At 50.9% G+C, this 27,628-nt stretch overlaps 1 protein-coding gene across 2 annotated transcripts; it reads left to right on the top strand.

The window, feature by feature from the left end:
* On the top strand, positions 1–25,023 carry LOC122756138 (nuclear autoantigenic sperm protein). Of its 2 annotated transcripts, XM_044005266.1 has the most exons (14): positions 1,883–2,783; positions 14,482–14,532; positions 16,058–16,168; positions 16,960–17,040; positions 18,047–18,153; positions 22,532–22,614; positions 22,753–22,829; positions 22,923–22,996; positions 23,245–23,433; positions 23,520–23,686; positions 24,128–24,181; positions 24,267–24,350; positions 24,474–24,623; positions 24,845–25,023. In XM_044005266.1, exons 1-14 carry the CDS (start codon positions 2,737–2,739, stop codon positions 24,899–24,901), a joined length of 1,332 nt encoding a protein of 443 aa, XP_043861201.1. In that variant the 5' UTR covers positions 1,883–2,736; the 3' UTR covers positions 24,902–25,023. The 2 variants fall into 2 exon arrangements, with proteins under 2 accessions (XP_043861200.1, XP_043861201.1); XM_044005265.1 differs by lacking the exons at positions 22,532–22,614; positions 22,753–22,829; positions 22,923–22,996; ... (4 more) ...; positions 24,474–24,623; positions 24,845–25,023 and adding an exon at positions 18,867–20,582 and having other exon boundaries at positions 1–2,783.
* The last annotated feature ends 2,605 nt before the right edge of the window (positions 25,024–27,628 follow it).

The following is a 27,628-nucleotide window of genomic DNA, read 5'->3' as shown; positions in this document are numbered from 1 at the left end:
AATGTACAATCACATTAAACATATTTCTGCCTTAGTCATGTTGTGAAAGAAGAATCAGAAGAATCTTCCATTGTAACAGAAAGACAACACAACAAGGAGAGCAGGAATGGGACTCCAGGGAAGACTATCTATAGCTGTCAGAATAATAGTTCATGTATACAACTTGTCAGTGTACTTTATTTAGTTTATTCTAATTTTCAAAGAATGTTGCACAGGTGATCTCAAACATGTTCTGCCAAGCAGCTGTTAATTCCCATTCCAATTCTTTCTTCCATAACTCCCTTTTCTCATATTTTTTTTCTTAGCGCTCTCATTTCTTTTCCAATGATTTTTCTGCATATAGAGGGAGGTATAAGCAAACGTCTTCTGTTGACAGGGTTGTGTGATCAAAACTGTTTGGAGATCATTGCCTTCAGATCCTGCAGCAGTTAACAGATGCAGTGCCCTCTTTGGCTGGGTTTGTCTAAATCTGGGGGTGCAGCATATTCTTTTTCTTTTTCTTTTTGGTGAGGCAATTGGGATTAAGTGACTTGCCTAAGGTCACACAGCTTGTAAGTGTTAACTGTCTCTGAGGCCGAATTTTAACTCAGGTCCTCCTGACTCCAGGGGTGCCACCTAGCTGCCCCAGCATTTTCCTATTCTGCATGACCAGGGCGACCAAAAGTCTCTTTTAAGCTGGGACTCCATTGCAGGCTCAGCTCCTGGACCTGGACGGTCCAGGTCTCCCCTCCCCTTACCCAGCTGGCCCGTATCCTCTTCCCACACAGACAGCCCAGGTTCTGGTCTTCCAGTAGAGAACGCCCCAGGGATGAGGAGCCCTTGTTCTCACCCCCACCCCAACCCCCATCTCCCTTAGTTGCAGCTAACTGCCAGGGTAGTAAGACTTTCAGGAATGCCGGCTGAATAAATGGGGGTGGTGGTGGAAGAAGCCCAAGGGGAGGGAGAGGTAGGTTGGTCGGTAGTGGGAAGGAGGTAAGGCTGAGGGTGTAGAGATTTTGAGGTGATGGAGAAAGAAAGGGAGGGGATGATGGAGCTCAATTTCTTATTGGAACCCAATTTTCCAAGGAGGGTAGGAGGGTTAGCTTTTCTGCCGACGGAGGAGGGGAGGCCGCTGGGGCCTCCAGGAGGAAGAGCTTGGAACACCTTGGGCTGGGCTCAGCGTTTGGGAGCAGCCCGCGGGCTCAGACTTGGGCCCTTGGGGCTGAGTCGGAAGTTCAAGTGCAGAAGGCCTACAGTGGGATGGGGGGACTCAGGCTTGAGGATAGTGGGGTTTGAACAGCAGCGAGATCAGGACCCAGGAAGTCAAGGGTGAAGGGAGGACAAACGAGTGGTGCAGGTCATGGTCATGGTCTTGATCCCCCCACCCCCAAGCAGGGCTGGTGGATTGGGAGGGCCGGGGGCCGGAGGTCCAGTGCAATGAGGACACGGGGCCGGAGGGACGGCAGACTGGGAAGGGGGGATGGTCCCCAGGGGAAGTTCGCAGGCCAAGCTCATGGCAGGGAGGGGAAGGTGTGAGTGTGTGTGTGTGTGGGGGGGGGCAGAGGCAGGCCACGGGAGCCGGGGAAGCTGATAACCGGGGGCTACGATGTTTAAGGGGCACCCTTGAACGAACACTGAAGCCCCCAAGTCTGCGGAAGGGAGGGTCACAGAGCTGCTCCGGAGCTTTCGGACTCGGGTCGGGAGATTCCCCAGCTCTGGGCACTTCGTGCCCATTCCCGCGGAGAGGTAAGCTGAGGCCCGGTGCCGGGCCCGGGCCCGGGTCACACCAGTCTGGGAGCCCGAGCCCGACACCCTCCTCCACCTTTCAGCTCGGAACAGGTGAGGAAGAAGAGAGAACGAATGAAGGAATGAATGAATAAATGAAAGGAGGCGCGGCCGAGTTAAAGGGACTAGAGGGTTCAGCAGCCTGTGCCGCTATAGGCTGAGGCTCGCTTTGGGGCGGCACCAAAGAGCCCACGTGAGGAGGAGGCCTCCGCGCTAGGCCGCTAGGGCGAGGGCAGCGCTTTGAATGGAGCGCCGCGGGAGCAACCTCATCCAATAGGCAAAAGGCGTCCTTTTGCGTCACCCGTTGCTGAGGCCGGAGCTGCTCTGCTCCTCCTCCCCCTCCTTTCCCTGTAGACTTGGCCACACCTCCTAGGATCGGCGCCGACACCTTTACCCGGAATGAGACTGCTGGAATAGGCGAAGAAGCGAGAGCAGGAGGCGACTCAAGCCTCGGAGCCTCTTTACCCCAATCTGGTGGCCAAATAGAACGTCTGGGGTAGGCTGCGGCTGCAGTGAAGACTTCAACTTCCAGCAAGCCTCGCGGCCCCTGTTTCCGGAGCCCGCCCGGGGCGCGCAGCCTCTTGGGAGTTGAAGTCCTGGAGCACTATGGTTTTTTTCCAGGGAAACACGTCCTTTCTCAAGGGCAGCGGGCCCGACGGCAGAAGCTGATCGGACACTTCTCGCCAGTGGAGCCGCGAGCTCGGCTAGGGCTCTCCATGCCAAAGATAGCGGGACCGTGGAGAGGGAGGGACCTGGAGGGGGCGGGACCGGCGCTGGCCCTTTAAACACCAAACGGAAGTGGGTAGGCGGAGCCCTGGGCCGCGCTATATAAAGCGGCCCGAGCGACGCGGGCTCTCCAATCTGCCATTTTCTGCTTCGGGAGCCGTGCAACGTCCCGGCCCTTGTCTCCCCTTCCCTCCTCTCTTCCCCTCCCCGCCTCTGTCCTCTGCGCCCGCCCGCCTACGAGAGACGATGGCCACCGAGCCCGCCGCGATCACCGAGCTCGCCCCAGCCGACAAGTGAGCGGGCCAGGGGCGGGAGCGGGGCGGGGTCTGCGTCGGGTCCGAGCCCGGGACCGGGGTGGTGGGCGGAGGCGGCCTTCCCTCCCCTCCTTTTTCCTCTCGGGCTTTTCTCTTGGTCGCCCGCCATCTTGCCGGCGCCGCGGCGGTTTCTCCATCTTACCCGCCTGAGTCCCGGCGAGGCCGGCGAGGGGGGGGCGGGTTGCGGGGCACGTGCACGGGCACGCGCGCCCCCTCAGTCCCTTGCCCATTCCGCTCCCGGGAATTTGGCGCCAAAAGAAAGGTTTCCCTCATGAGCGAGACTGCCCCGGAGGGGGCGGGGTTCCCCAGCGCCTGCGCGGGCGCGTGCCGCCGAGGGGGAGGGCCTTCATGGCACTTTAGAGCGCCTGCGCGGGCGCGTGCCACCGAGGGGGCGGGGTTACCGGGAAGCGGGAAAACTCCCATTGTCTCAGGCGGCTGGAGGTAGCCGCGGAGGTGGGGGTGGGAAATGCACTATGCGCGTGCGCGATCGGGGGCGGAGATGGCCCCGGAGTGCCCAGGTTTCGGGCCTCAGTTTCCCTTTTCCAAAGATGTGCTGGACCTGACCGGGTCTGAACTGCACGGGCGACTTTTGATCGCAGTTTTATACTATAAGTGGAGGAGAGACATCTGGGACTGGATCCTTGTGCCTCAGTGTCCCCTTCTGTGAAATGGGTGTATCAGGAAGCCTCACAGAGCCTGGGGGCAGGCGCTCACTTTGTGAGCTTGGTTGGAGTTAATATTTCCGCTTCCTCTGGTCCAGGCTGCGTTCGGTGCGAGGTTCCGACTCAGTGCTGTAGGAATTAAAGGGAGCCTGCCGCAGGGCCCCCTGAGGACACCGAAGCTCGGGACACAGCTCCCTTTTGGCATGCTTGTCTCTGGCCAGGGCCGTGACACAGTCCCCCTCCCCCTGGGGAGGCTGCCTCCCCGTGCACCTCTGGTGGGTCCTTCATCGGGCCCCAATTATTGGACACCCCCACCCCCGACGCAGCTGGGGGCCCAAACCCGGAGTGCTGGGCACCCGAGGAACCATCACTAGCTGCTTGGGGTGGAGGGGGCCCTCCCTGCTTAGCTCTAGGCTGGGGCTACTCTTGGAAAAGGGCCCCTGAGGACATACAACTTGGGGAGGGCCAAGGGCCCGGGGAGGAGGGAGTGGCTAGGAGGGGCTGGCTGAGCCCGGAAGATAAGATTGTTTTAGTAAATTTTATTTACCCGTCTTTAGTTTTGCACTGAAGGAAACCTGGAGTAGTGAGTAGGGGGTGGGACCAGCCTTTTGTCAAGTAAATGCTTCCTCTGACTCTGGGGTTAATAGAATGGGTTCCTGCCTTCTAGGGGCTTAAAGTCTTAACAGTCAGACTATGTACTGGCGTGTGGAAGAGCTATATGCTAAAAAGATGTTTTGTTTATTGGGGGAAATGGGAGGGTTGGGTAATTGTATTCAAAAATGTAAATTGGTTAGGAATTTTTGGGATGGGGGAGGTGAGAGGTTAAGGTGAAAAGAGGGAGAAAAAGAAATGGTTTTGTCCTTGGAGTTTGACTACAGACCCTCCTGAGCAGAAGGAAAACTAGAGGCCTGGCAGAGGATTGTGGGTGCCTTGAGTTCTCTGGAGTTTTTTTTTTGTCTGAAGTAGAGCAGCTCAGAAAGAACTTCATGGCCGTGTAGAGATCCTTTAAAACCTCAATATATGGAGGAATCAATAAGGGAAAATTACTTTGTGGAGCTGAATCTTAAAATCAGGGAACTGGCTGCTGGGGTGGAAATGACAGGACAGGGAAACTGGGACCCAAGCTTCTAGGAGAGCAGATTTTCAGAAAAAAGGGAATCCTGGAGGGAAATGCCTCAGGGGAAGAAAGTCACTCAAGCCAGGAGGTCCAGTAGTGTGAGATGCTCAGGAATAAAATTCTCTTAAGACAGAGGGAATCTGTTCCAACAAGGAGGGAAAATGAGATTTGTCTGAAGATACAGATGTATGAGTGTATTACAGCCTTTTAAAAATAGGGATACTAGGGCAGCTAGGTGGCGCAGTGGATAGAGCACCGGCCCTGGAGTCAGGAGGACCTGAGTTCAAATTCGGCCTCAGACACTTAACACTTACTAGCTGTGTGACCCTGGGCAAGTCACTTAACCCCAATTGCCTCACTAAAAAAACCAAAACAAATAAAAATAGGGATACTAAAGCTCAGAATGAATCGAGGCTGGCAAAGGAAACCAAGAACACAAAGGCCTTTTTTGGTTATATTGGAAGAAAAAGGAGACTCACAACAGAAATGGAACCTTTGCTCGGGGTGGATGGGGTAATGATAATTGACAAGAGAGACAATCACGCTACCCAGTTCTTGTTTTCTTCATCTTTTGTCAGCAAAGACAAAGTGGGAATGATGGCATAAAGATGACTGAGTGATGTTGATAGCCTTGAAAAGTATGGAACTATGGGGTAGCTAGGTGGTGCAGTGGATAAAGCACCAGCCCTTGATTCAGGAGTACCTGGGTTCAAATCTGGCCTCAGATACTTGACAATAGCTGTGTGACCTTGGGCAAGTCACTTAACCCACATTGCCCCACCCAAAAAAAAGAAAGTATGGAACTAGTCAGTAGGTCTTAGTCCTTCCTGGGATGGAGGAAATTCAAGTTCCTGGGGCCAGTGATATGGGGGAGGGATCCTGGAAAATGGGGGAGGTATCAGGAGCTTAGAGAAGGGCAGGTGTGAAGAGAACAGTGAACTCTAGGCCAGTGGATTCCTGGGGGAAATCTGGAAGAGATCACCAAGCAACATGGTCATTGAACACTGAGAAAAAGAAGCATTGGACAAAGAACCATTCTGGCTCCATCAAGCACATGTCATGTCAGACCATTTCCTTTTTGAACAATCTTACTGCACTAGTTGAGGGAAATTCTGTTGTGGGTATAATTTACGTAGGTTTTAACAAAGGATTTTTTAAATAGAAATTTTATATAAAGCCTCTTAGACTCTTATTGTAATGAATTGGAGAAATCAGGATTGGGTAATAATCTCCCCAGTTGTGCTTTTTTTTTTGGCAAGGCAATAAGGGTTAAATGACTTGCCCAGGGTCACATAGCTAGTAAGTGTCAAGTATTTGATGTCAGATTTGAATTCAGGTCCTCCTGAATCCAGGGCTGGTGCTTTATCCACTGCACCACCTAGCTGCCCCCCAGTATTTGTCCAGGGCAGCACCGTCATCCTGGTTCCCCTTTCCTCGGTACATTGTCCAGTTTATAGATAACATAAAATCATGTTTCAGGTGAATGATGAGTTCCTGAACCACACTGCAGAGATTTAAGAAGAAATTAAGAGGGAAGTCAGTGGAGACACAGATTCGAGATGGTTTTCTCGTGGAGTTTAGCCACAGAGGGGGGATGAGGAGGCTAGCTAGCTGGGATGGATGGAAGAGATATAGGTGTGTTTGTAGGCAGTAGAAAAGGAGGGAGTGAAGATTGGAGACAAGGATGATGGGGGAGGGAAGGGGGTAGCGTGCTGGGTATGTAGAGGCCTGGTGAAGGGCTAATCTCTTCGAGTCAGAAAGGGAGATGAGGAAAGAAGAGAGAGGAGCTCTTGGCTTCATTTTTTTGTAGTGAAATATGAGGCAAGTCTTCAGGTAAGAGTGGGGAAGAGGAACCACAGGAGCTTGAAGGAGGGGAGAAGAGGTTTGCAGAAAGCTAAAGGGTCATGAGGCCACTGGGGAGGTGTTAAAGCATCCTCTTGCCCTGGTGAAGGCCCACTTGAGACGATATAACAAATTGGTAGCAGATCCAGCCAGCAGGTTTTCTCTAGCATCCTTTTAGCTGTACGTGAAGAGAGGTGAAGGCAGCAGGTGGTAGGAATAACTCAAAGATGGCAGCTTGAAGGGCAAGACAAGATCAAGGGGTCAAGGGACTGGACAGAAGAGACCAAGGCGGAGTTGAACTGAGTCATCAGTGAGAAGATGGGAAAAAGAGGAGGGAATGGCCTGGAAAGAGCTGAGGGCCAGAGGGGTTGGAGGTTGCTGGGAGGACTAGGAGATGTGAGGTAAAGGTGAAAGCTCTGTTGGGACTTGCGGCTAAGGTAGTGTGATACTGGTGATTGGGGTATTCGGTTCTGGTGAGTTTTCAGTGGAGGAAGAAGGGCAACAAACATCTCTCTGGGGCCATGTGCCAGGATCTCATCTGAGCCTTACAACCTTTGGTGGTAGGTGGGTGCTGTTATCCTCATTTTACAGATGAGGAAACTGAGGCAGAGACAGGTGAAATAACCTGCCCAGGTCTTCCTGACTTCAGGCTGTGCCAGCTAGCTGCCAAGTGTAGAGATGACTTGAGTTCTGGGAGCTGATGAAATCACCAAGAGAATAAAGGAACAAAAGGGCCCAGGACCAGCAGAGGAGACTGAGAATCAGTTTGACAGGCAGGAAAAACCAGTGGGGAGCAGGGCAAGGACACCCAGAGAGGAGAGAGGCTGTCTGTAGGGTGATCGGCTGCCCCATTCTCCATTGGACAGAGCATTGAGTAAGAGGCCAGACTAGGGTATGGTGTGGAGACAGACAGAAGCAGGAACTCATTGCAGCAAAGGGTGAGGAGGTGCTCGGCTATGTGTGGGGGGTGGGATTGAAGAGGAAAGTAAAAGGCTGTGTGATCTTGAGCATTTGCCCCAGGGAAGTCTCCATGGTGGCAGGACATCTGCAGAAATCTGGAGGATGCTTTATGGGGGGAGAAACCACTTGTGCTCTTTTCAGATCAGAAGGTTGGACAACATTCTGACCCACTGCCTTGTCCTAGCAAATACTCAAGAAGTCTGCTCCCAGTCTTTCAGAATTTAAACATGGAATCAGCTCAGATTTGTTTTTTAAACTTTGGGAGCCAGTTACACTTGTAAAACCTGAAAAAAAAAATTTTTTTTAATGTGAGCCACGAGCAGATCCCTGTGTTTCACTGCTGGAGCAATGAAAAACTTAGCAAGTCATTGGTTTTTTTGTGTCTTGGAGAAGCTCTCAAAGCCTAGGAGAGGAATAGGATGCATGATTAGAAAACAAATCACGAAGTGGCAGCTAAAATGGCTTAGTGGATGGAGCGTTGACCCTGGAGGACCTGAGTTCAAATCTGCCCTCAGGCACTTCCTAGTTGTGACCTTGGGCAAATCACTTGATCCTGATTACTTCCCAAAGAATCAGTCAAAAAACCCCAACCCTACAAGTAAATGCAAGTTATGTTTGGTATAAACTAGGGGCTTTAAATGGGGCAAGAGTGCTAATGGGAGAGTAAGGGGATATCATCAGATTTATGCATATAAAAAAAGATGGAAGATTGGCTTAAGGGGCCATACCTGGTAGTGCCTTGTAATTGTCCAAATGTGGTGGGTTGGGAGGGAGAGGTGGAAGGTATGTCTGACCTCACCTTGTCAGAGAAAAATCTTGGGGAGCTTAGTGGAATGCAAACTCACTGTGCTCCTCACTGTGGTCTGGCTGCATCAGTGGCCAGGGAGGCCTGGGGCCTAAGCCGGCCATGTGTGCAGGGTACCCTTCTGGGAGCCATTTCTGGAGAAGGGACATTAATCAGCTAAACTGTCCAGCAGAGGGCAGCCAGGGAGGGGAAGGCCCCACTTGAGCCTTTGGGGGTTTTGTACTATAAGATAAGGAGGGAGTGGGGAAGGGTGAGGCCAGACCTCTCCTGCCTGAAGGCAGGGCCCTTCCGGAGGGTGAGACTGGAGGAGGAGGGAGGAGGGCAGCAGCCAGGGACAGGTTTGGGGAGGAAGAGACTTGTATTAGATGTTGACCCATTGGTAGCTGGTAGACCTGTTCCTTATCTGCCATTCATCGAGAAGTAGGAAACTTTCCAAAGTGATTTTTTTTTAACATATAAGGTATTTTATTTATTCCGTTATTTGTAAAGATAGTTCTCAACTTCTGTTTATACAAGCTTTCCAATTTCAGATTTTTCTCCCTCCCCCCTCCCCTAGACAGCAGGTAATCTGATATAGGTTATATATATATATACACATAATAACATTAATCCTATTTCTGCATTAGTCCTGTTATAAGAGAAAAAATCAGAGCATTGATGAAAAACCTCAAAATAGAAAAAAAAACCAACAGCACCAAAAACAAAAGAAATAGTATGGTTCATTCAGCATCTATACTCCACAGTTCTTTCTTTTTTTTCTTGGATTTGGAGATCCTCTTCCATCACGAGTTCCCTGGAACTCTTCTGTACCATTGCATTGGTGAGAAGAATATAGTCCATCACAGTAGATCAACACTCAATGTTGATGATACTGTGTACAATGTTCTTCTGGTTCTGCTCATCTCACTCATCATCAGCTCACGTAAGACCCTCCAGGTTTCCAAAATGATTTCTAAGGAAGTGTATATGTGTGATGTGTATGGGGGGCATAAATAAGGAAGAGGGTTAGTTGGGAAGGACAGACAATGAAGGGGACAAACCGAATGAGTAGAATACCATAGAACCGTGCGTGCTGGGGAAGGGTCTGGAAAATGAGGCCCATGAAACCGTTGGTCAACTTTGACAACAGTTTGAGAGGAGTAGTGAAGCTATATGGCAAGTTTGATATAGAGCCTGTCAGTGTTTTGTGACTGGTCAGATGTCTTAAATGCTTCAAGGTCCTATAAGCCAGGGAATCAACCCTTGAGGTCCCTCTTTTAGTCCAGTGCTGGGCTTCCTTACATCCACTTTCTCCATGTGCTCCTCTCTTACCCAGAGAGTGAATCAAAGAAAGGAGAAAAAAAAAGGAAAGTTCCTAGCCCCCAAGTCTTCATGGATGTCATGTAACAGCATGCCACTGGTTCATTGGCCTCATTTGCCACAATGTTTAGCCAGTCCCCTTAGCTACTGCCCAAAATGCCAATATGAATATTTTGGTGTATGTGGGATATTGGTTTTTCTTTCATTCTTGAGTTAAAGGGTATGAATATTCTAATCACTTCCTTAGTGTAATTCTAAATTGCTTTCTATATTGGTCTGATCAGTTCACAGCTCCATTAACAATATAATAATGTTTCTGAATTTAACTTGCTGGTGATGAGGTCCATAATGAGCATTTGAAAAGTTGTTTTTCCTTTGGAGCACAAAGGACAGGACTAGGGACAAATATCTGGGTAGGAAATCGATGATCTGGGTGTACTTGGCTGTTGCCTAATATGAGGTGAGTTGAGAGACTTGTTCCCATTTTAATTTTAAATTTTTAAATTTTTTTTAGTGAGGCAGTTGGGGTTAAGTGACTTGCCCAGGGTCACACAGCTAGTAAGTGTTAAGTGTCTGAGGCCAGACTCCAGTGCCAGTGCTCTATCTACTGCGCCACCTAGCTGCCCCCCCCCATTTTTATTTTTAAAACCAAGCAGAACAGACTAATTTATGGGACTAAAGGGACTGTTAGAGTTTGCTATAGAAGGAACTCTGAGTTTTTTATTCTAGTTTAAATCCTGCCTTAGGCACTTATGTTGTTTCAGTTGTGTCTGACTTTTCATGACCCCATTTGGAATTTTCTGGGCAACTGGATACTAGAGTGGTTTGCCATTTCCTTCTCCAGCTCATTTGAAAGATGAGGAAACTGAGGCAAAAAGGGTCAAGTGACTTGCCCCCAGGGTCGCACAGCTAGTAAGTGTCTGAAGCCAGGTTTGAACACAGGGAGATGTCCTCCTGACTACAGGCCCTGCACTCTGTGTGCTATGGCGCCCCCTAGTGGCCCCAGGCACTTAATAGCTGTGTGATGTCCAGCCATAGCCATAGTTTGCTCATCTGTACAATGGGAATAATGGCACTTAGTTCACCAGCTCTGTGGATTAAATATGTATAAAGTGCTTTGGAGACCTTAAAACTGATTAGCTGTGTTGGTTAATTAGCTGTGTGACCTTGAACAAGTTAATTAACTGCTTTGGTTCCCTGCTGCCTTGGCTAATTAGAGATAACGCTGTATAGGAAATTGGAACTGGGAAGGGACATCAGAGATGATGTAGTCCAAGATTGAGGCCATGGTGATATCTATCCCTAGCTGGACTTCACTACTAGATTCTCTTTGCTTAGCCTGAATATTGTGCAGGTTAGTTAGTGTTCTGAAGAAGCAACTTCTTAGTGAGATAGGCAGGAAGTTGGTAACCTTGAAAATTAGATAACCTTGTGAAAGGCTCCAGCCAGGCCCAGCTCCCCAGAAGAATAGCTCAGGAAAAAAGCAAAAACTGCCAGATTAAACAAAAATTGAGTAGAAACCCCAGTGAACCTGCAAATATTGTGGTCCTGGTATGTATACCCGGGAGTACAGCCTTCTGTGTGGCTGCATCGAGGGATAAGACCAATACTGTGCACTGATGGGTGACTGAGAAGCCCGGACCTGTGTATACTTTCACATAGGACCTGTGGCAGGGGAAGTTCAGATTTGGCCTCAGACACTAGTTGTGTGGCACTGGGCAAATCACTTCACTCTGTTTGCCTCAGTTTTTCTCATCTGCAAAATGAGTTGAAGAAGGAAATGCCAAACTGTCCAGTGTCTCTGCCAAGAAAATCCCAAATGGGATCATGAAGAGTCAAACACAACCGAAAATGATTGAACGACAAAGCAACCCTAGTCTGAATTAAGGCCCAAGCCAGGTCTCATAAGAAGATCCTCCACCTGCCATGCCACCTGGAACTGTAGCCCAGGAAGGTGCTGCGTGGGCCCCCCCCCCCCAATGGGCCTGCAAAAGTGAGAGATGTGAAGGGCTGGGGCTTAGCCACCCCTGGAACTGAGGTGGAAGACATGAATCAAAGGAGAAGACTCTACTACAGTGAAGAAATACTGTGAGTTTAGAGAATCCCAAGAGGAAAACCCAGAAAAGGGAAATGTATACTTCAGTTATCACAAGTAGAACTCTAAAAATGGTTGGAAGAACAAGGTCAGAACTTGGGAAGGAGAGTCACTAGCTTTTTTCCACCTGAAGGTGGAAAGCTTTACCCAAGTAGTAAGTGGGCATAGTGAAGAAAAGAATAAAGAAATAAGAGGGGCAGCTAGGTGGCACAGTAGATAAAGCACCGACCCTGGATTCAGGAGGACCTGAATTCAAATCCGCCCTCAGACACTTCACACTTAACTGGCTGTGTGACCCTGGGCAAGTCACATTGCCCCACCAAAAAAAAAGATTCCTGGATTCTTCTTTACTTGGGGCAACTGGAAGGATGAACATACCCTTGACAGAAACAGAAATGAAGGAGGGCTGGGTTTGGGGGAAGGAGGAGCTCTGTTTTGAGCGCGTGGAATTTGAGGTGCTCATGGGACATTGGTGAGCATGAATAACTAATTTGCAGGTGGATCCAAGTTCCAAGAAGAAAGAAGTCATCTGTTAGTCCATTATAGCACTCCCAATGAAGAGATAACAAGCTGCTTCCAGCCTACACGTCTAGTTTCCAGTATAAACATTGATGCCTCTGAAATCAGGGCTTGATTTTGTTTTGTTTGGTCCTGAGAAAGTGATGGAGAAAATAAATGTCAGTGATGCAGATTGCACTTTAGAGTGGCTGGTAAATATTTACTGCCAGGGACCTCAGGAGTTCACCCCATAGATGAGAAGAATCCCCCTTGAAACCTACTGAGCAAGTGGCGGGCTAGACCTCAGCAGGGCTGCCATTCCACCTCTGGTCGCTCTCATTGTCAGGGTTTTTGTCCTGCAACTGGCACCCATTACTCCTTGTTCTGCTCTCTGAGGCCAAGCAGAACAAGGCTAAGCCCTCGTCTGTGGGACAGTTTTTCCAATGCTTGGAGACAGTGTGGCCCCATACTAAACAGGACCACTTCCTTGGACTGATCCTCACTGAATATGAATGTAAGGCCTGGTCTCCATCCTCTGGAGACCTTCCAGCTTCTCAGTACCTTTATTCAAGTAAGTTAGGGAGGCCAGACTAGACAAAACTGGAACATGGGATTGCTACCTCCTTGGAAGCTATTAATGCAGCCCAAGATCCCATTAGTTTTTGGCTGACTTGCTGAGCCATTAAACTCTCTAGGTCTTTTGGAACAATTCATGCCTTCTTCATTTATACTTTTGAAGTTGCTTTTTTTCATGCCCTATTGAATTTTATTTTACTAGATAGAGCCCCCATGCTATCCTGTCTAGATCCTTCTGTGTCGTGTCCCTCCCAACTTTGTCATCTGCCAATTTGATAAATAGCTCACAGAGCCCTGGGGTACTTCATCGGACATCTTCAGTCTGACTACCCATCCAGTTCTGAATTCATTTGGTTTGTCAGATTGCCCAATCCAAGTCTGTCAAGAGGTCAGCTATAGCCATAGTTTCCCCTCATCCAGTAGAGTGATCCAACCCAACAGGGGATTAAGTGGGTGTGGCATGGCCTGTCCTTGCCTTTCTAGATGTTTCTCAGCCAGCTCTGTACCCTTTGCTCTAGAAGAGGTTTGGAAATGCCATATAGAGACAACAGAGAAGAATTCACTTAAAATTATTTGAAACCTAAGCTTGACTATCCCTTATTGAATAAGATGCTATGATTAGTGGGTGCCTACTTATAGTCAAACCTATTACTGTGGAGGAGAGGAGCTTATGGCTTTTCTGTGGGACCCTATGTGTCTGCCTTTGTTGTAGTGACGGCTCTAAGGGTATCTCTGCGGTAAATCCCTGTGCTCTTGAAGACTGTTGATGTGACTGGAACACTTCAAGGGAGGTAAAGTGTTTCTATTGATCCTGTTCTAAGCTATAATACCAAGCCTGGTAAACTGTTTTCTGTCTCTTTTCCTGGGAAGTAGGTAACACCTGCATTGGCTGAGTCCAGGCAGCTTGCTTTTCCATGATCACTGCTTCTATGGACACAGCTTGTTTGGTTGGGTCTTTGTGGCTGAGCAGTTGTGACCCCGGGAGGGAGCTACTTAATTCCTTCTGTACCTGAGGGGATTGGTCTTATCCAAAATTTAGCATTCCCTCCTGCCTCCTCCGGGCAGGACTGCTGCCGCACAAGTCTAGGAATCCACCAGGCACCAGAAGCTGGGCCTACAGGACTGCCTATTTGCCATGTTAGCGTTTTATAAGTGGGGACACGTTCCTCACAACCATGTGAGATAGCATGCATTCTCCCCATTTTGCTGCTGAGAAAACTGAGACCCCAGAGATGTTAAGTGAGTGGAGTGGACGGAAGGGAGGTCATGTCTGGTGTGTCTTGTTTTAGGGTGGTGCCACAGAGAGATTTGATACTGTCTGTTGTAGCTTTGCTGGGATTGACTGGATTGTGGTTGGGGGAGGATGGTGGGATCTTAGCCAGGAGAGGCTCTGCTTTCCATGCCTCTAGTCAAACCTAGCAGCTGTTCCAGCTCTCTTCTTTGGAAGACAGGATTATCTTAGATGTCCTTCGGTGGTCCAACCCTCCCCTTCTTGTCTGCACTTGTTTAAGTGACTCCTCCCTGGCCCAGGAGGGCCTCCATCCTTGTATAGAATTCCTCAGTGTCAAGGCCCTTGACATCTTCATTATGTTGGAAGGGAAGTTCTCTGGATGCTTGTCCACTCAGCACCCTTGGGAGAAGCCCAAGTTCTACTGGTGGGAAGGAGTTGATTCACCAGTAAATGGTGGGAAGATGTCATGGTGGCAGCCCCCCGCCCCCCTTTTTCTGTAAATTTGAAGTCGTCAGTGTACATGGGAGCGGATATTACTTGACCATATTAGCCACTGCCCAGTCTGATTTGACCTATCCTTAAATCTCTCCAGAAGGGAAGAGGAGGCTCCTGCTCCATCCACATCTGCAGACAAAGCCAATAGGTAAGCATCCCTGATGTTCATAGGCAGCAACAACTGTTCATCTCGGATGGAAGCATGAGTGCCATGGCCTAGTTCCATTCAGTGGGTAAGGCCTGGGAGGGGCAGATCTTGGTGGAACCAAAGAAGAAATGAAAAACCCTTTGGAAAGGTGCCTTTGACTGGAGTTGAGCAGCTTTGTTTGGGGGTCAGATACGGGGTTTCTGTTAGCATTGGTGCAAGTTTCATTCTCCCTCTGAGCTCCTCAATGCAGCTGCTTGAGCAATGGTCTTTCAGGCCTGGAACTATAGCAGCTTGAAAGCCATGGGGGTGGCTGGAGCGGGGTTTCTGGAGGGAGGTGCCAGCACTGGTGGGGCAGGCTGATTGGTCTCACTGAGGAGAGGAACAGGGCAGGTCTAAGCTCTGTCAGCCTTCTTCCTCTGACTTAGGAATAGTTTCCTTCCTTAACACTCTTGAGGGATAGTAATGGTGTTGGATGAACTTGACCCCAGGAACTGAGAAAAATGTAATCCCCTTCACTGGTTCAGTAAAAAGCTCTACGGTGTGCACTAACCCCAAAGGGGGGAGTTCAATTTCTGCTCTGGAGACAGGGCATAGTCGATGTTAGCCACAGAGGCCAGTGGTCATTCCCCACCCCACAAGTGCTTGGCACCCCTCACAGCAGCTCTGTGAGGTTTGTAATACTTGGTAAGTAAATGAAGGCTCCAGGTTGTGACTGGTTCATGGTTGGTGAGAGAGAGTGTGAGTGGTCAGCCATGTGTCAGTGTCCCAGTGGAACGTGGCCCTGTGTAGTCATTCATTATCTGGGGGTGATTGGGCAGCTGCTTTCTTCTTGCCCTGGGGTTCTCCTAATACAACTTGGTGACTTCAGGAAAAAAATTGAGCATTTCCTTCAGTCATTCATGTAGCTGGGGGCAGAAGAGGCCCGAAGCCTGGCTCAGCTTTCTTCCATCCCAGCTGTTGCCCCAAGGTGGGGCGTACAGTACCAGAGACTTAGCTCAAGGACCGACCTTTCCTCTGGCTGCCCCCATGACAGCCTGAATTCTGAGACTGTGCTAGCACTCTGCCCAGTCTGCAGACTCTTAGTGGAAATGGGGTCCCACCTCTTAAAGTGGAGGTGCTTGGGGGCAGGGTTATGCTTCTAAGCTGGTTGTTCTAGTGACCAGACTTGGAGGGGTTTCACGAAACTATTACCTTGAAAGTTGAGCAATGTGACCAGCTAGTGGACAAGAATGGGCAGGACTGAGGACGCAGAGGAGGGATCAGCAGCCTGGGGAATTTTTAGGGTGAAGGGACAGGGGAGACATATGGGGGGTGCCTTGAGAAATGACAGAAGTCGGGGGGTTCCCTATGGAAGGGGAGGCGGTGGTGTTTTGTTTTTGTTTTTCCTCCTGGGGGTGGGGCGAAGGTTGGCTTTGTGGATTTTAAGTGATGAGCTGGAATCTGTGGTTCTTTGGGGTCTGGGTGTTGGTTCTGACCTGAACTATTCTGGCTTTTGTTTCTCTTCCTCGCATCTGGCACACCCCAGTCTGGATGTGGATAGTGAATCTAAGAAGCTGCTGGGCTTGGGGCAGAAACATCTGGTGATGGGTGACATCCCAGCAGCTGTGAATGCATTCCAGGAAGCAGCTAGTCTCTTGTAAGTATTGGTGTTTGCCGTGGGACTTCACCTGTGTCGTGAAGTGCAAGTTGAAGGTTGAGGACAGAAGATCTCTTGAGCTCAGCCTTCACTGGCCTCACTCTCCTCTTGGATGGCTTGGGTGGCTTTCCCTGCCTCCAGGCCTTCAGACTATGTATAGTGCCCAAAACATCTGGATAGGGCCATTTGACTGGAGCGTACAACTGTCCCAAGTGCCCCTTACTATAGGGCACAGACAAGGTCCTGCAAACAGCATCACCCCCAGGCCTGGTCCGAGCCAATCCACAGTCTCCCCTGGCCTTTGCTGATCCTAATAGCTCCAGGTTGTTTGGCCAGCTCTATAGCACGAGCCCATGTTCCTGTTCTGTGGGGTTCTGAGGTCAAGTTACTTTTTGGTCCTTTCTCCCTTCTGATCTTTGTGTTTTCCAACTTTTCTGATATGACTCTGGACTGCCTTGCTATTGTCCATGCCACCTGTCCTTAGTGAAATAGCGCTTGGTCAGAGATGTCCCTTGAAGCCACTGTAGGGGTGTAGGGTGCAGGGGACTCTCTGAGAAGTCATAGTCATAGACTTGGGGCCTGGGCCTGAAGAGGCAGCCCTGGCTTTTTGGCTCATCCTCTGGCCCATACTGCATTGCAGCCTGGGGCATCCTGTCCAGATTATCCCCCTTAGGTGGAGTGCTTTAAGACATGGGCAAAGCACAGCACAGCTCCCGGGGGGGGGGGGTAGTTTTGTTAGGGAGATGGCTTCTCTTATTTTTTAAATTTTTTTTGCTGTGTGTCCTTTCTAGGGGTAAGAAGTATGGAGAGACAGCTAATGAGTGTGGAGAAGCCTTCTTTTACTATGGGAAGTCTCTTCTGGAGTTAGCAAGGTATGTCTTCCAAGGCCCAGTGCCTGGGATGCATGGAGGGTGTAGGAGCTTTGGCCTTCCTCTCCCAAGGTGGCCTGTGGGCTAGGAGGAGAACATAGTGGGCTTACCAGGGTTGTTGCCAAGTGTTTGAGCTGGTGCTTAAGGCCAAGCAGTAGTACAGATGCTTTGGTTCTGGATGGGAGAAGTAGACAAGACCTAGAAATAAAGATTTCTGTGTTTTCATGAAGGGCTGAGAACAAGTCTGGAATGGAAGAGAAATTCTGTTTAGCACTCTGCTAGATTGACGGAAGTTAAGGACCCTTCATTAGGGGATGAAATCAAGACCCTAAGAGATTAAAGAGCTGGGGACAGGGCTGCCCTGGGGGGTGCTGGGATAGGAAAGACCCTCCTTTCAAAGTGGACTGGTATGTCTGCTGCCTCTTGTAGGTTAGACTGAGCAGCTTAGAAATCTGGTGGTTTTTCACATTGCATGAGCGTCAACAGCTTAACCCTGGAAAATTGCCTAGTTGTAATGTTGATGGTAACAGGAGCTTGGATTTCTACCCTACTTCAGAACCTCCCTGGGAGAGGCTAGGCAGGGTCCATAGCATTGATGGAGAGAAGAGGGCCCCAGGTCAGAAGTGTTCAGTGACTCTGAGCTGGGGTCCTGCTACACACGGAGTATCCATAGTATTGACCAGAGTGGGAAGGGGTCATAGCTATTTTCTGAAGTCTTGTAAGGCCCCAACTCATGGGCACAGCCTTGGGGTACCCAGAGCCCGCTGACCCACCTTGAAAATGTCCCCAGCTGCCATCCATTTGCACTGGCACTTGCTTTCGCACCCCCTCTCTGCCTCCCCCCTCTTTTTCCCACCCTGTGATCACTAACCCCTTGCTCTCTCCACACTTGGCATTCTGCTCTGCTGTATTCTGAGCTCAGCACAGGGCATTGCTAGTACTGATCTCAGGAGTAAGAAGGAGCCCAGCTCTGGTATCTTGGTGCTTTTTGTGTTTGTTCTCCTCCTAGAATGGAGAATGGTGTGTTAGGAAATGCCCTGGATGGAGTCCCAGTGGATGAAGATGGAGAGAGAGCAGAAGATCAGGCTATGGTAGAGAGTACTGATAACCCAGAGGGTATGTAGTGCTGCATGTCCCACCTTGTAGAGACGCCACGCTGGCTTTCTTGCCTTCCCTGAAGGGGCTCTGCTGCCACACATGCAGGGAATGCTCAGACGTTCATGGCTGACCGCTGACATTTGGGGCAGGCCACATAAGCTTAACTCCCGCTTTGGAGGAAGTAACTAAATTCCTCACCAGGCTGGGCTCCTGTGCGGCTTCTCTTTGGAGCGGTGCTGCAGTCCAGAAGCCTGCCCTGATCCCCATGTCTGAACCAGCTGGGGATAGAGGGAAGTCTCTTCCAATTCACTCTCCTTGAAGGCTGAGTGCCCTGGCAAGGCGGGAGCCGGAAAGAGTTTGGCTTTTGGCCAGAACAGTGTAAGAACAACAATAACACGAATGCCCCGTGTTTCTGTAGCATTTAAACACAAAACTCTTTCAGTTTTCTATCTCATTTGAGCCTGGAACGGCTTGGCATCCTGTATTCAGCGCCTGTGCTTAAAATCTGGCCGACGCGGTCTTGGCAGCTTAGCAAGAGGAACTCCTTTTGGAAGGAGCAGCTTTGCTGGCTAGTCCCGGCTCCTCTTTATTTGGCCATAGTTTTCCAGGGGCAAGTTCCACTGTCGTAGCCAGGTCGAGGGTTAAAGGGGGATTGAGATTTCCATTTCCATTTTGCTTTTTATCATTAAACTGGAAGAAATGTTTATGCTTCATGTTCCTTCACCATGTAGAGGAAGCAAGGGGCGTGTTGAAAGAACAGGCCTCTGATGCCACGAAGGAGCAAGAGGCAGCACAAAAAGGCAAGGCCGAAGCTGCGGCCACTCCTGCTGAGGGGGAAGCCCAGGAACGTCCAGTGGAGGCTGAGAGCGGAGGAGGCGATGTTGAGATGGAAGAGGCGGAGGAGGCCCAGGTGGAAGCTGCCCCTGGAAGTCCTGAGAAGGCCCCAAGCACAGCCCAGGAGCCTGAGGCAGGAGCTGCTTCAGAGGAGCCACCAGCAGGGTCAGGATCCCTGGCTGCCAGCCCCCCACAAGATGGAAAAGCAGAGGAAGAGGAGGAGACCAAAGCAGAAGCAGTAGTTGAGGAGAAGCAGGGCGAGGTAGATGCAAAAACAGAAGAAAAGCCCAGAGATGCTTCTGAAGAGCAGCCAGCCCTGGCCTCAGGAGAGCCGGGAGCTGCCATCAGGGTGGAAGGAAAGGCAACAGAAGCGGGAAGAGGAGAGGAGGCAGTGGCGGAGGCAGCCCCAGCAGCAACATCCGAGGCTATGAAGGGAGAGGAAGAAGCAGCCCCCGCTGAAGAGGAGCCAGCAGAGGGGTCAGCTGAGGCCCAGGAGGCAGCAACACCCATGGAAGCCCAGGCAGAGGTACCAATCGAGGAGAAGCCCGAGGAGCAGCCCGAGGAGCAGCCGGCGGCCACCCATGCCGAGGGTCAAGGCAGCACACCCTCTGACCCTGGTGAGTCGGTCCCTGCAGAAGACCAGGCTACCCAGGAGCCAACAGACATACAAGAGAACAGTGCTCCTGAGGCAGAGCCTCCAGCAGAGGTGGGGCCTGCCCAGGAGGGGCCCACAGGCACCTCAGAAGACTCCAAGGCAGCTGGAGACGGGCCAGAGAATGGCCCTGGGGACCAAGTGGCTCTAGGAGCACCCCCTGAAGAAAAAGATGAGCTGATGAAGGAGGAGGAGGAGGAGGAGGAGGGAGAAGGTAACAGGGAGGCCAGGCCTACTGCCGTGGGGGGATGACGTGCTGGACCTGACTCACTAATGTGGGGGAAAGTCAGCCTTCCATTCAGGATTTTCTGTCTGCCTTTTGGAGTAGGAGCAGGAACAGGGTGGGAACTGAAGAAGGTTCTGAGCCCACTGGAACGGGATCGGGAGGCAACAAGTCTCCCTTGGCTGGCTCAAACTAATGCTTTTACTAACTGCCATAGAGATGGGGGATGGCCAAGCAGGGGCAGGCGTAGCCTCAGGAACCAAGGCTGGCAGAGAATGCTGAATGGATGTTCACTTGCATGCCTCGGGTTATTTAAACATTTATTGTTCATAAGCGTTATCTTAACATCCGATTTTAGGCAGTAGGGTCAGCACAGTAGAATCCACAGATGGGGAGCACAGAAGCAGGCTAGCTGTTTAAAGTGAGGGCTCTGTTCTGTGGAAGGAGTTAAAATTGTGAGCTATGATACGCAGACAGATGCTGCTGACCTGTAACAGGAGAGGGGCTTTGTCCCTCAAGCTTTGCTGCTGCTGCTGCTGCTGCTGCTGCTCTTTCCTCTCCACCTGCTTCCCCGCTCTAGCTGCTCACCTGCTTTAATTTGAGCCTTGGTAACTTTTGTTTTTTAATTGTTTTGTACAATCCTTACAATTGGCAAAAGAACAAAGCGAACAGTGTACGTAGATCAAATTAATTCCTTTGGAATGGTCTCTCAAGTGTGTTGTCATTTGAGGATTCTACTGTCTAATGGTTCACCTAACATCGTCATTAATCGTGGGTATGTTCCCATTGTTTTTTCCTATAAACAATGAGTAGATCAGTCCTGTCCACCCTAGGCCCTAGCTCTAGCCCCCAGCCCTTGCTACCTTAGATGTGAATGGAGGGAGATTCTCCAGGCGACCCAAGCTTAATGTGGAGGTGTAGCAGACATCAGTGGGCAGGAGGAACAGAGGGAGTTGGCCACTTCATTGCCTCTCCATGTTTCTTATTCCTCTTGTTTCCTGTGACCCTCTTTTAGGAAGGAAAGCATTTTATTACTTGCCAACCATTGTGCAAAGTGCTTTACAAGTATTTGACCCTCATAATAACCACGCTGCACTGGGAACTATTATTATCCCCATTTTACAGTTGAGGGAAAAGTCAGAGGGCTTCAGTGACTCCGGGTCACCCAGTCAGTAAGTGTCCAAATTCAGATTTGAACCCAGGTCTAACTGACCCGAGGCCCTGCTCCACCAGCTGCCTCTAGGAAAGGGCCAGACTTCCCAAGATTGGAGAAGGAGGCGGCTTGTTGGCAACACTTCTAGCCAAAGCTCTGGCCGCTTTCATGTCATGCCGCCTCTCAAGGGCACCTTGGCCAATAGGTTTTTCAGCCTATTTCCTGTTAAGGCCTTTGATGGTAGTGATCTCTGTCGCTAGAGGGCGACTGTGACTGGCTCAGATCTAGAAAAGACCAGAAGACTCCAGCCACCCCAAGTTTCCACCCCCTTTGGAGCAGATGCTAGGTGGTTCAGTCTAACCCATGTTGGCCGACTGCACCTTTAAGGAATAAAAGCTACATTTGCAAATGAAGCAAGTGAAGAGGTGGTTCTGTCTTAATTATCAAAGAATGTGAGATTTTCAGTCACCCTCTGCCATGGGCACTGCCATGCCAGTTCACAGAACCATTGGGAGGGAGCTCTGTGCTCGTGTAGGCCAGCTGCTAGCCAGACAAGAGCCAGGGCCTCTGCTCTCAGGCCTCCAGGAAGGAGGCCACCCTCCCCACTCAGCTCATCATTACGGTTCACTCCCCTCAGTCTGTTTGCCTTTATACTTGACCCTTAGAAATGTGTATTTAGAGCCTCAAGATAGAAAGACAGCTGGTCACTACAAGGACAGAATGAAACCTGGGGCCTGCCCCTCTGTCTCCAGAGCTGCAAGCTGGGGCCAGCCTTGTCATCCTTGGTGGTCACCCTTCAAGGACTGCTCCAGAGCCTTGGCAGAGGCATGGAACACCCCAGGCCAGGCTAGAATAATGAAAACTGAAAACATGTTGAAGAGCAGTCCCCAAATCCAGTGTTTCCTTAAAGGAAACTGGACTTAGTAGAAGGTGGGACCCCTTAGACTCTGCTCTCATGTTGGGAAGAATTGGGTCTCCTTAGGAGATGAGGCTATGTAAGAGACCCTGATAAGTTAGCTGGCATTAATCGGATAGAAGATGTAGCCCTTGAGTGTCCATTCCAAGAGGCCTTTTCTGAGCTGGTGGTCATCTTGGGCTTCTAGCTGATGTGCCCTTTAGGTGGCTAGAGCTGACAGATGGTACTTGGGGATGAGTTACCTGAACTTCAGAGCAGCCCAAACAAATTCATCCCAGAGAAGGCTCTTTGCAGATGGGCCTGTATAGATTGGCAAGGCATCTGATCAGCTTCTCTCCCCCTCAGGCTCCTGGCTAGGAGCTGATCCCATAGTTCTTCAGCCTTAGAGCCTAAATAGGCCATGTATCTCCTGAGTTATAGCCAGGTTTACCCCCGGGTTTGTGTCCAGTCTCTCGTCCACTGTTGACGCATTCACTTAAGGTGGTTTGAATGGCTGCAGTTGAAGCGCCCGTGACCTTTGGACCTGGGGTCTTGGCTGACAGTGACAAGTTGGCTGGGTGGAATCCCAGGGCATGGCCTGTGGATGGCTTCTCATTCTGGAGGGATTTTCACTTGTAGAAACTGAAGGTTCTGAAGAGGAGGATAAGGAGAATGAGAGAGAAGGTGAAGAGCATGGGAGTGATTCCAAGCTGGAAAACAAGGTGAGTTCTTGGGTGTGTGAGTGCGTGCGTGTACGTACAGTGTGGAAGACGTATAGACCAAAGGGCCGGGGCCAGACCTTTGTACCAGACCCCCTGGACTTGAGCACTACTCTCCTGACACCCTCTTCATCTCTTCAGGAAAATGAAGATGAGGACATTGGAAACCTAGAGCTTGCTTGGGACATGCTAGACTTGGCAAAGATCATCTTTAAGAGGTAAACAGCTGCCCAGCCCCCTTTAGTTCCCTCTTCCCTGAAGAGAAAGCTCAAGCGCCACACTCGCTAACTGCACCACTCCTCTCATTTCAGGCAGGAAACGAAAGAAGCCCAGCTGAATGCGGCTCAAGCCCACCTGAAGCTGGGGGAAGTGAGCGTGGAATCTGGTAACTAAGCAGCTGCTCCACGGCTTTGAGTAGAAGGATCATGTAGTGAAGGCTGACTGTAATTGCTGCTCTCAGCTGGGAAGCAGGGGCTATACTGCTTGACAGGCAGCCCTGAGGATCCAGGGGAAGTCACCTCATGTGCCTGGGATGGGGCATGGGGTTGGGTCAGTGCCAGGCAGTTAGAATGGCTGTTGCCTCCGTTGGTATGTGATAACCTGACAGTTTCCCTGTTCTGCCTTGTTCTATAGAAAATTATAGCCAGGCCATAGAGGAATTCCAGGCCTGCCTCGCCCTCCAGCAGAATTACCTGGAGGCCCATGACCGACTGCTGGCCGAGACCCATTACCAGCTGGGCCTGGCCTATTCTTACAACAGCCAGTATGGGGAGGCTGTGTCTCAGTTTACCAAGTCTGTAGATGTCATTGAGAAAAGGCTGGGTAAGTGCCCCATCCCCCTCCCCAGCAGACCTCTGCTCTGGGTATGGGGAAAGTGTCAGCTCAGCAAAGGGTACCTGTGTTTGCAGCCATGTTGAACGAGAGGATAAAGGCAGCTGAGACGCCCTCTGCTGAGGATGAGAAAGAGGTTGAGGAGTTGAAGGAGCTGCTCCCCGAGATTAAAGAGAAGATCGAAGATGCCAAGGAGTCCCAGAGCAGTGGAAATGTCGCTGAGCTGGCTCTGAAGGCCACTCTGGTAGGCCAGTGGGGAGCAAATCTCGTGCCTTCCCAGCTTCCATGGGGTTCATGGCATGTGTGTCCCCTCCTTGACTGACCTCCGCCTTCAGGGCCCAGACCTGCATGTGTTCCTCGGGGCACAGTAGGATGTCTACAGAGCAGTATGGCCACTATGTCAAAGAGGGTCATCAAATAAGAGCAGATAGTTCCTATAAAAGTTGGCTTCTGGGCCTGACACTTAGGCCAGGCCCCGGGGAAGGACCTATTGATCAGTGACCCAGTCACCTTGTCTTTCTCCCATTGTGAGAGGTGGGGGAGTAGGGAGTAGGGAGGGGATTGATCTCATGCCTATGACCGAGGCTGGAGATTCCTCCTGGGATGCTTGCCTGGGCGCTGGGTGTCCCACCCTGTTTCTTGGGCTGAGCAGGTGTTTCAGTATCAAGGCCCTCCTGTTTTCTAGGTTCAGGCTGCATCTGGTTTCACATCAAGCAGTGGGAACTCCTCGGCCTCAGGGGTAAGTGTCCAGGGGCGGGCTCTCTGGTAGCCATGGGCTAACCTAGGCTTAACTCAGGCCTAACTCAGTCTTTGGTTTGTGACAGATCCCAGCCAGAAGATCCACAGATGGTGCTGCCACAACTTCCTCCAACTGTGTGACCGACATATCCCACTTGGTCAGAAAAAAGGTCAGTTTCACAAGCGAGGCGGGGCCTCTGGGGCACAGAGCATCTCAGCGTGGGTCTGCGAGGGGTGGGGGGGAGTGTCCTGGTTGTTTGTGGGCACTGAAACTTTCACACTTTTGTACTTAGAGGAAACCAGAAGAAGAGAGTCCCCGGAAAGAAGCCGAGGCCAAGAAGCCCAAGCAGGAACCAGCTGTCAATGGTGCGGGGGGCGGTGGCGACGGAGGCGGGGACGCCGCCGCACCCCAGAGTGAGACGGCAGAAAACATGGAGGCAGAGGTGAGCAGGCTGCCCACAGCAGAGGTGGTGTCTGCTGGGTAGGGATGGGGGTGGGGGGGTGCCCTCATCCCTTCCTTGTCCTTGTAAGACTGTCCAGCAGAGAGGGGAAGGGGCTGTGGCAGTGTCTGAGCCCACTCTCCATCCTGCTGTCCAGAAAATTGAGGGGCTGAAGGCAGTCACCACTAGGCACTCACACAGCTGTCCGTCTGTGTCTTGTGTAGGCTGAGAACCCTACGCCAGCTGAGGCGGAAGCTGCCACTGTACAAAGCACCGCATGAACCACCCAGAGGGAGGCGGGAGGACCCTTCTTCTCTCCGAGGACGATGCTTTTGTATATAATGTATTTTTTCACTTTTGGGGATTCTTTTTGTATAACTTCAATAAAGATTGTACGCAAAGGTTGAAGGCGGCGGGGTCTTTCTTATTGCTGACCACACCTTCGGGCACCACCAGAGGCAGAGCTTGCATCTGATGTGTCTGTGTAGGACCTGAGTCCTGATGGATTTGGGCTTTTTGTGCACTGGGGAGGACAGAGCAGCCCCCGCCTCCCTTCCTGTCCTTAGGTTCTCATCTCCTGGGAGGTTTTTCTCACAGCCTCAGCTCCATTTGGGGGGCTACAAAGACTCAGCCTTTTGAGGGCCCCCAATGGGGCTTCGGGGGACTTGGGCCCCGGGGGCTGGACTACAGTTTCTACCTGCAATCTCCATCTGACCTCTGAGTCCTGGTTGGCCTTTTGAAGGAGGAAATGGGGTCCCTGCCTGGGAGTGTAAAAATCGGGGCAAGTGGAGACCTCCATGGGAGAGGCCGACAACTTGGGGTGGGTTGGCAACCACAGAATCCATGTTTCCGGTCACCATCTTGGCTCAGCAGGTGTCCCGGGGGAGGGGGGGGCAGATTCAGGAGTCTCAGTGACTTTTGTGAGGAAGCAGTGTTCTGTGTTCCTGCAATATTCAGTTATTTAGTAAAGAGGCTTAAAGTAACTTGGGGAGCTATGTGGCACACAGTGAGTAGAATGTCAGACGTGGGAGTCAGGAAGGACCTGATTTCAAATCTGGCAGTAGATACTAGCTGTGTGACCTGGGCAAGTCACTTAACCCTGTTTGTTTCCTCATCATAAAATGTGCTGGGGAAAGAAATGGCAAACCACCGGTGTCTTTGCCAAAAAAAATCCAAACAGGGTCACAGAGAGTTGGACAACACTGAAAAACAGCAAAAAAGTGACATCATGGATGTGGGTCTCCTGTGCATGGTAAGATGGGTCAAAAATGTGAGTCTGTATGGGGGTGAGTTAGTCAAAGAATATTAAATGCTAACTCTACCAGGCCCTGAGGGTTACAGCAATAAGTATGAAGTATGTCCCCTGTCCTCAAGGAGTGCAAATAAAAATTAATTGGGGCTGGGGTCGTGAACAAATGGCCTTGTCTGGGGTATTGGCACTGATTCCTGACTGAAGCTAGATATTTGATGTGTTGGAAGGACTGGGCTGGGCACATGGACGTTGGATGGAACATGTCAGAGGTAGCGAGATTCAGACCCAAGGCCAGGAATACTGCTTCCTGCCCACAATGAGCAGGCACCCTGAAGACAGGTGGGCCTGACTCTTCTTGGACCAGTCTCCATGGGCCAGGACGACTGGGGTTGTGCGGGCTTGTCCATGGGCTGGGGGCCTGCATTGTAGAGTTGGGGGTTTGAGGGCTGGGAGTTTGGGACAGCCAGGGCCAAGGTGTCAATGTAGAAAGAGCCAGGACACCCATTGCTCTAGAACATAGATTTCACAAAGGTAAGTGACATCACCTCTGAAAGGCCAAAGGTTAGGATGACCAACCTCCCCAGGCCAGAGGAAATGGGTGGGTAGATGTTCCTGGCCCCTGGTGGGGTAAGGGGTGGGAGTGGGACTTAGTGAGAAAAAGTCAGTGTGCCTGACTTGGTAAGTGCTTCAAAGATTGCTGAATGCTTAGCCAACTGAGGAGACCCCCCCCCCCCCCCCGGCTGTCCAAGAGGTTCTAAAGGCACCAACCTCAAAGCCCAAATGCCTCCTGGGGGAACTAGACCCAAAGAACCAGCCCCTCACCATGTGCTAAGGGCATCCCTGGTATAGGGTGAAGTGAATAGGTATTTGAAGTGAGTCAGGGGTGTGGGAGGAGCAAATAGATTATTAGTAAGGAGGTTGGGTGGGGCAAGAACTCTAAAATGACAAGATTCAGGTCAGATAGCCAGTAGCACAGTGTCTTCCAAGCCAGACCTAGAGCCTCAGGCAAGCCCTAACTGGTTAGCTTGTGTCAGTCAACCTCAGCCAGCCTCAGTTTCCCCATCTGTAAAATGGGGAAGAGAACACCTACTTTGCAGGGTTCTGGGAACTTTCTGTAAATGCGAGCTGGCTGTTTTGGCAGGAGGAACCTCCTATACCTGAATGTAGTGGAAGACTGCCTGGGGGGAAGGGGGGCTGGGGAGCAGCAGCAGCAGGGGCCAAAGGGGTTGGACTCAGATGTTTCTGAGGACTTTGCCCCAAGCCTGGACACACACACAGTAGGTGCTTCCATAATTTGCATTCAGCGAATTGAACAAGGAATGGATTCCCATTTTACAGATTAGAACTGCCTGAACTCCCTAAGTCTGGAAGGTGGAGTGGTGGATAGAAGACAGCCGAATTAGGGTTCAGAGGCCTTGGCTGGGGAAGGGGCCTGGGGCCTGGGCGCAGCTCAGCAGGTGGACAGCCTAGGCCTAAGTGGCTTTGGCCATGCCCTCCCTCTGTCCGAGGTGCCCTTGTTACACCATGAGACAGTCCCACATTCATCCATGAGTTTCGAGGTCTGCAAAGCACTTTAGTGTCAGCTGAGCCTCTCCAAAGGCAGCCCTATGGGGCGGGGGAGGCCTAGCTACAGGAATTTAGCCCCATTTTGGGGAGGAGGAAGTTGAAGTTCTGAGAGGGGAGGGGTCCCAGGTCACTGCAGCTGGTGGAGTAGGATATGACAACCCCTGTGCGGCAGGCCCTCAGGACCTGCCCC

Source organism: Dromiciops gliroides, chromosome 4 (assembly GCF_019393635.1).
Source record: "Dromiciops gliroides isolate mDroGli1 chromosome 4, mDroGli1.pri, whole genome shotgun sequence".
NCBI classification, from domain to species: Eukaryota; Metazoa; Chordata; class Mammalia; order Microbiotheria; family Microbiotheriidae; genus Dromiciops; species Dromiciops gliroides.
This window is presented reverse-complemented; position numbering and strand designations above follow the sequence as displayed.